A 7,988-nucleotide genomic window follows, 5' to 3' on the forward strand; every position below is an offset into this window, starting at 1 on the left:
TCCTCCAGCCGTCGCCTCCGTGTCGCTGCGCCTCTCGCATGATCATGCGTAGGTACGCCATCAGGTCGCGCATGCAATGAGGGTGAGCCTCGGGTACCACGGCAGCGTACGTCACAAAGCACTGTACCCATGTCATGAGGCTAGCGACCCGCTGCGGTTGCCGTTGCCCGCTGCCGTGCCTAGACTCCGTGTCTACCAGTCGCTGCAGCTCCATATTGTCAGGCAACAGTTCTGCTAGGTCAACGTAGTCCAGCGACTGGATGCGCCGGACGAGTTTTTCCGGGATAGACGGAAAGGCTTCCCCGAGCGAGAACCAGCTGGACTGCAGCTCGCCACAACCCGTTGGGACATCCAAGATAGGGGAAAAGAGAGGAGCTCCCGAATCTGCTGCCGCATGTGCTCCTGCATCCATCAGTAGCACGTGCTTCAGTGCGCTGAGATCGGGCATGTCTCCCAGACCTAACACAGGACTACTCCGTTAACCCCCGTATCTTGTATGCCAACAGCGGTGTGCGTGTACCCGAGACAACTGTACCGTGCGCTAAGTGTCGGTTGGCCTGCTGCCGCTCGAAAAAAGATGGCTCGCCGCCACTCCGATTAACAAGGTGGCTTGCTGCCTCGGCCTCGTCCTCCGCTCCTTGCGACTCCCGCGCCGTGGTTGCCCCGAGCAACCAGTCACGTAATACCACGAGACACCTATACGCAACGACGTGCGCCACCAAATATGCCAACCACTTACCTTGCTTTGCATCATGACTTCCTCTCTCGCCGATGCTGTGCTACATTGCAGCGTACACCAGGAGAAAAGGCCGCAGGCCTGCTCTCTGGTCACGTTGCGCCGCGCTGCTATCTTTTCTTTTTGCTGCCAATTGGCGGTGGCTCGCTGCCCCGATGCTCGCCAATACCTTAGCCGCCGTCCGCGCACAACGCCCGCGTTTGACAATAACCCATGGCGCCCACACCCGTGACACGTGTCTGAGAGAAACAGGCCAACATCTCCCGCAATGTCGCACCACTATTAGTTTTTGAGACCCGCGCGGTGCCTGCCCCTGAAAGCTCAACGCGGACAAAATTACCGCCACCCGTGGCGAGCATGAAGATTTGTCGCCTGGTACCTGCGCTCGTCAGCGTACGTACGCACGACAGCCACGGAAGTTATCACCTACTGCTTAGCTGCGACATTGCCGGAAGCATGCAAGTGTTCGATCGAGCCTGTGCGCGCTCCAATGTACAGCCGGCACGCAAGAAAACCGCTTCTAAGAAGGTAGCGATAGTGAAAGAGTGCTCTCACCTGCTGCAGCAGAACCAGCAAGGGAGGCTGTTCCACCCCATCGAGCAGTCAGCGCGGCCACTTCTTGTGCTGCCGCTGACTTCGCAGCCGCGTCCAACATTGTCTGCGAGCGTTGCTCGGTTAGCCCGATGACCGTGTCCTGGTCCACTGCGGAATTGAGTTGCTCGTTGTTCGCCATAATCTCTTGACCGAAAGAAGAACGTCCACACGCGCGAACTGCAAAACGTGCTATGCTACTGCGCATGACTCGCGGGAAGAAACCTCGCGCCACTACCGTCTGCGCATGACACGTGGGAACACACAAGACTTGCCTACCGTGCACTCCTGCGACCGATGACTCATCGCGCGCGCTGTCAAGGCGGAGTCAACTATGTGTAACTTCGTTAAACATTATTGTGTGTGTGTGTGTGTGTGTGTGTGTGTGTGTGTGTGTGTGTGTGTGTGTGTGTGGCTGGGTTAGTGGCTAGGTGTGCTTAAAATGTATTACGCTTCCGTTGCGGACAAAATAATCCCATCACAAAGTAACTTAATAGTTGAGTTGGTCATACGTAGCAACTGTAAAAAAGGTGATAGCCTATAGCTTCAGTTGCTATACAATAGTATAATGCACGAAGTCACACTCAAGTCATCTAATCGTATGATGTCATACCATAGTTATACGTTAATCGACAGCAACTAACTGCACACAAAGCTTCCATAACATCAAAGCTAAGATAAGAGGCAACAAGAGCATCACTAAAAACACGTGACTAGCTAACAATCGCTGCATGAACTATGCATATCATGCGCTCGTGTCCTCTGAAATTATTCTTATAACTTTGCCATCTAAATGTCTCGATACTTCTTCAGTCTAGCTTCTGCATTGTAACATTCGTTTTCATCCAACGGGTTACCATTATCGAACAGTAGCCAATCCTCTGGAGTTTTGTTCACCAAACCCCAATATTTCAAAAGAGGTTTTCTGCAAACAACCCACGCTTGAATCTGTTCTGCTGGTGGCTCTTGTTCTAGACGTGGATTAGAAACAATAAACTTCTTCCATGGTCGATAATCATCGTAATATTCAAGATACTCCTTAAGGTTGGGCAGCGGTGGATCGTCGCCTCTATACCACCCACTGTTGGCATTGCTTGTGCTAAGACACATGTCGAACACTGGGTGTTTCAAATCGCGCACCTTGGTTCCGTGAAAAGCAGGGAAAATATGATGAGCACAATAATGATCTGGGTGCTCGTACACGAGTGAGCATTTTGAACCACAAAGTGGACACTTGGATCGACATCCTTTTACTGTTGCCCAAAGTCGTGAACATTGATCACTCATGCTGGTCGTCACCATTCCGTCCAAATGATCAAGTACTTCGTGTAGCAGCTCATTCACCCTACGCTTAAACCGTTCACAAAATATGTCAATTCGTGTAATAGGAAAGTTATTCATTGGTGGAAACCAGACCAATGCAGTCTCTAGCAAGTCCCTATCACCAACCTCAGAAGGGTCCTTGGTACGCTTTGTCAGATGATTTTTAAAGTCATCAATAAAACCATGACTCGTAGTTGGACCGCTTTGTTTCCAACGTTCTGCAGCATCCTCTAACATCGCGTACATGGCAGAAATGCTGTCTCTAAGTTCGTACTTGTTCTTGTCTATTGCCCCCTGTTTGATTTCTTCAAACATTTGCATAAACAACTTTTTCAGATACGCGTTCACATCAATGCAATATTCTAACACTCCGTCATAGTTGTTTACCTTAAAGGAGCTGTAATACGCTCGTTCTGCTGCCTTCTCTGGATTCGGGAATTCTTTAGAAACTTTCTTGCTAACTTCTGATGCAAATTCACCCACTTTGCTTTTTACCCATAACTTCAGTTGCTCACTGTACTCTTCGGCAAATGCTGCAGCGCATTTTACATCGTTAGCCTCGTTACTTGCTGTGTCAATAAAGTGTTTTCTTCTACTTGCTCTCTTTTGTTCGAGCTCCTCTTCCTGTTCTAAAATGCGCTTATTCTCAGCAGAGCAAACTACCCGATATGCTACTTGTTGCAAATGAACGATAAGATCGTTAATAAATGGAGCTCGCTGTAGCTTTAGTCTCTTATCAGACGTGTGCAAACCGGACTCCATCTTTAGAACCTCATCAGTGGCCAAGACAACAATATCTGTAGCAATCGTTGCGTCGCATTTCCCGCCACCTTCTTGTGACTCAATCCTATTCACGAGTCTCTGCTGTAGATTGTGCACTTTACTCTTCAGCTGCTGCACTGCGGCGAGACTTTTAGCTAAGCCTTTGTCTTCTGTTGAAAATACATATCTATGTGCCTTCTGGACAAAAGAATAATTTATTTTGAAATATTTCCTAAACCATATCTCGTCGCTGTTAGTAACAAAGTCTGTTGATTTTGACAATTCAGATGAACTAAACTCAAGAGCGACAGCGTGCAGTAATTCGTTATGTTGGTTTCTTGATATACCGTCTCTAAATGTCCTCACAACATCCAACTCAACGTCAAAGTCTCTCTTTCTTGTTGCTAGTAAACGCTTTTTGTGTTCGATTTCATGCTGTTTCCACAGTTCATCAAAAACCTTTGCTGCTTCAGACGCGGACATTGGCGATCGATATTCAGTACGTTCCAACTTTTCATTAAGTTGATCGTAAAATCTTTGATCAAAATCCTCTACATTGAGTCTTTCGTTAGCCAAATGAAGTTGTATCCCCCATGAGTAGATGTTCATGTCATAAGAAGAGGAAAGTGGAGTTGTTAATTTGAAACGAAATTCTTTCTTTAGATCTTCGTTGAACTTCTCAGCTTGAGTGCATTCTTCAAAGTCCCGAACCAATTTGTCTTGGCTAGTTTTCTTTAAAGTTTCTAGATCAGTCCGACACGTTACATCATACCCTTGGACGACTGTTTTGTCTTTGGCCTTTTGCAATTGTCTTGTCAGTTTCTTCACAACAGTCCCTGCTTGATCATTAAACTCCTCTTCAGCTTGTTTCACAAGAGATGTCACGATTTCATTTATCTGTTTGTGAAGATTCAATTCATACAGAGCTTTGTAATGCAATAATGTGTGACCGAACTCAGTAAGTGTTGTCCACACTATACAAGCGTGACTGTACCAGCTTACGAGAGAGTCAGTGCCGTCACGCGGATATAACGTTGAACGATCGCCAAGCGTAGACTGCAGTATCTTTCTGCGTAGAAAAAACGCCTCTTCGGAAAACACACCAGTCGGTAATTTCACCGTCCGACCTTCTAGTTTTACTTCAGAAAATGCACTTGGAAGAAGAAATATAGCGTCTTGTCTCAAAGATACGAGATCATCAAGGTTCTTCTCTTCATTTCCCATTGCTTCTCTAAGCATATCCTTCATCAGTGTTAGCGAATCGCTTTGTACTTTAGTGGTACGATCTATTTGGTCTCGCAAAACGAACATCATTTCTGGTCGCATGTCGGCCACCTTCAGATAATCCATTGCGTACAAACAAACTTCTAATAGTTTTCTCATCTGCGAGGAAATTTCTCCCTTATGATTCACTATAACGGCATCGGAACAAGCCATAGCCATCACCGTAATTTGACCGTCAAACACGTGACCACCTCCTTCCAAAGACAAAAGCCCTTCCGAATCAAGAACTAAAAGATATCTTCCGTCCGATATGCGTACGAATGAAGCATACAAACCTTTCGTGCATCTTCCCGCCCTTGTAGCAAACCCACAACCAAACAAGTAATTGAGCAATGTAGACTTAGCAGAACTCTGCGCGCCTATAACTGATACAACAAGCAAGTTACTTCTGTTCTTCAACTCAATTCCTAGTTGTTTCATTATATCTTCTATAAACGTGCTTGCAGTCATCTGTAACGGATTTCCTCGAAGTAACTGAATAGGGTAACCTTCCAATACACATTGCGTGTAAACTTGCTTAGTCAACTGTGGATCTAGACGGAGTTTTCTCAAATGAACATTCACTGTCGTATCGTTTTCTCGTAAAGCACAAAGTTCCATCAACTCGCTCCAGAAGGAATCTAGCGATATGTCAAACTGGTCAATACGAGAGGAAATTTCCTTCAGCTCGCGTTCGACACTAGCTATTGTATGTTGAGTTTGCTCTTTACTTTCCTTTTCATCTGTGCGTTTGATTGGTTTCATTTGTTTCATCAGCTCTCGTCTTTTCTCAAGGAGAGGGTCGATATATTGCGCTTTCCACACCTCCAAGTAATGTTGAAATTCTGCCAATTGGTGGTGATTTTTGTCTGAAACAAGACTACGGAATAGCTCGACTGGACGAGATATCGAAGAAATCGTTTGCCTTCGAGTGTCCAACTCTGCCTCCTCGTTTTGTAGTTTTACTAATTCTACGTCAACTCCGTTGCCCTTCTCTTTATTTCTATTTTCACAGAGTTGTTTTCGCCTGTGAATGATATTAGCCTTTGCAGCGTAAATCGCTGTTAGAGGAAAAAGTCGGTTAGCAATCTCGCCTCCCTCCTGTTTGCTTGCTTCAAGAGCCTCATACGTTTTTCTCCCTAAAGAAGAAAATCCGTCTAACTTGGAAGACTCTCTTCTGTGTGAAACTAGATTACGAGCTTGTCCGGAGCAGCAAGAAACAAAACGCTCTTCAACAACTTCTGAACAGGGTAATCGTTTCTTCAGGTTACGAAATATCGGTGCCATCTGATCTCCAATACTTATGACAGTCATCTGTCGTTGCCTCTTAGCGCGACAATTGGCAAGGTCTTCGACGAGCACAACTTGTGCCGTTCTATTGGGAAGAATCTCTCTTAACGACTGACGAATCTGTGACGGTTGTGGAAAGGAAGCAGACATTTTGGTACTATTGGGAACATCACGAACAAAAATAACAATTTCCGCGTTTGCGGAAAGAAGTTTACAACTGTTTAGTACAAACGACCGCAAACTATGACCAAGAGAACCCCTAGGACCAAAGTCATTAGCAGTCACGTGAACAAGTACTAGAGCTGCGACCGAGCAAAGAGTTGACAAAGCATGACAAAACGTTTTCTCCTTCGTAAACCCGTGAACATCTGCAAAGTTGAGACCGCATTGAACGTTAGATTTGATCTCAAGCAAAAGATCAATAGAAGGGGAATGACACAGCTCGCCATCACCTTCGTCAGAGCACACATCAAACGAATGAAAACTCAATGACGTAGTCTTTAGTTGTCCTACCAACTTCCCCATCAATGTTGATTTTCCTTTCCGTACAGCGTTTGTTGTACCACATGATACGACGAGTGGATAACTTGGGACTGCGAGAACATCTTGAAGAGATTTGAAGTTAATGACTGTTCGGACGTCGCCTCTAGGAAGTTGCAGAACGTAAGCTACCGGAACAGCGCAATACAGACTCGAATAGAGAGACACAAGACGACTGTGGACTGCATCGGGCATTACCTCTAACAAAGCAATAAAAATATCTTTGGGAGTTAACTCCAAGAGCAGATGAGGAATTGTAGTAGTCTTCTTCGGTCTTGTTTGCTTATTGTCCTTGTGAACCGCCAAAGCAAACATATCTACAACTGACTGAAAGTTCTCCCTTCGCTTCAGTAAGTCCACTAAATATGGCTTGAGACTGACAGCAAAACCATTACCGCCACATTTGCGGTAAATATCTATTACCTTGTCTTCAGAAAGCTTTTCTAGCTCAACTGTGAAAAAACTGTCATCTTTCCTAGAATTGAGATGATCATCGCCAATCATTATTTCGTAAAGTTTTCGCTTCCCACTCATGAAATCAGAATCGTCTGTATTACCAAACCGATCAAGGGCCTGAGAATTATCCGTAGCGTATGAATCTTTACAAAAATCTAACGTCAAAACTTGAATACCATACATTAAAATGTCTCTTACCGTAACCAGCTAGAGACTGAGATGAGGAATCTACCAATGACGAAACTATCGGCATCGATTTTAAATTTCCATGTCCATTTTTTGACGAAGAAATTTCACCTTCAATACAAAACTGTATAAATCAACTAAATGAGACTTCTTTTATGTGTTCGTTACCTTCCCCAGAGTCTATCGATGAGCTACCCATGCTATCTTCACCCGACACAGTAACAGTCAGCTGATGAGGCTTATTATCCCTATTGGTTCCTCGATTTGACCAAACAGGAACTGCTGCTATAGGACTGGTGTGACTTGCATAAGTATGAGGTGCTTCAAGACCTGCTCAAAGATAACCTGCCTTGTAAATTCTACAACAGAACAACAAAAAATGTTTCCGTTACCATGCATACCTGAACGTCGATTCGATGGCGACGTCACTGTATCTGGTGAAACTAGCGCTTGTCCTAGTTGGTCTGGTGGCAAAATGTGATAGTGTCCTCTTTCGGATGCAAAAGGCCTTTCAGAATTCTTTTCATGATCCACTCCACGACTGAGCTCAAACTGCCCACTACATTCTAAAGGTGTTGTCTCATTAATGCGAACAGAAGATGACGCTTCTGAACACAATAAATTAGATAATACCGTTACGATCAGTAAAATGTCGTTATACCGTTTGTATTGTTTGCAGCTGAAATTACAAATTCGCCTGAAATACCACCTACTGTTACCTGAGACCCAAAGTCGCCACCAGACCCAATCACGTCAATGCTACTACCATCCGTACTGTGATCTAGATCTAAAACAAAAACAGAAAGTTGGCAATTCTAAAAATTACACATGGCAAGCTGTT

General features: G+C 45.0%; 1 protein-coding gene across 1 annotated transcript; it reads right to left on the minus strand.

The window, feature by feature from the left end:
- Positions 1-1,903: 1,903 nt before the first annotated feature.
- Positions 1,904-7,346, minus strand: LOC134194650 (uncharacterized). Its single transcript, XM_062663592.1, has 3 exons — positions 7,316-7,346; positions 7,160-7,258; positions 1,904-7,104 (listed from the first exon to the last, which is right to left on the minus strand). Exons 1-3 carry the CDS (start codon positions 7,344-7,346, stop codon positions 2,117-2,119), a joined length of 5,118 nt encoding a protein of 1,705 aa, XP_062519576.1. The 3' UTR covers positions 1,904-2,116.
- Between the last annotated feature and the right edge of the window lie 642 nt (positions 7,347-7,988).

The sequence above is a fragment of the Corticium candelabrum genome, chromosome 19, assembly GCF_963422355.1.
Source record: "Corticium candelabrum chromosome 19, ooCorCand1.1, whole genome shotgun sequence".
Taxonomy (NCBI): Eukaryota; Metazoa; Porifera; class Homoscleromorpha; order Homosclerophorida; family Plakinidae; genus Corticium; species Corticium candelabrum.

What these genes read in the sequence shown, in the direction of transcription:
- LOC134194650 (XM_062663592.1), bottom strand. Translation starts at nt 7,346, where the DNA reads ATGGGTAGCTCATCGATAGACTCTGGGGAAG. An exon ending in ATCGATAGACTCTGGGGAAG is followed by an intron (nt 7,259 to 7,315) that starts GTAACGAACACA and finishes TTTGTATTGAAG; the next exon opens with GTGAAATTTCTTCGTCAAAA. An exon ending in TCAGTCTCTAGCTGGTTACG is followed by an intron (nt 7,105 to 7,159) that starts GTAAGAGACATT and finishes ATTTTTGTAAAG; the next exon opens with ATTCATACGCTACGGATAAT.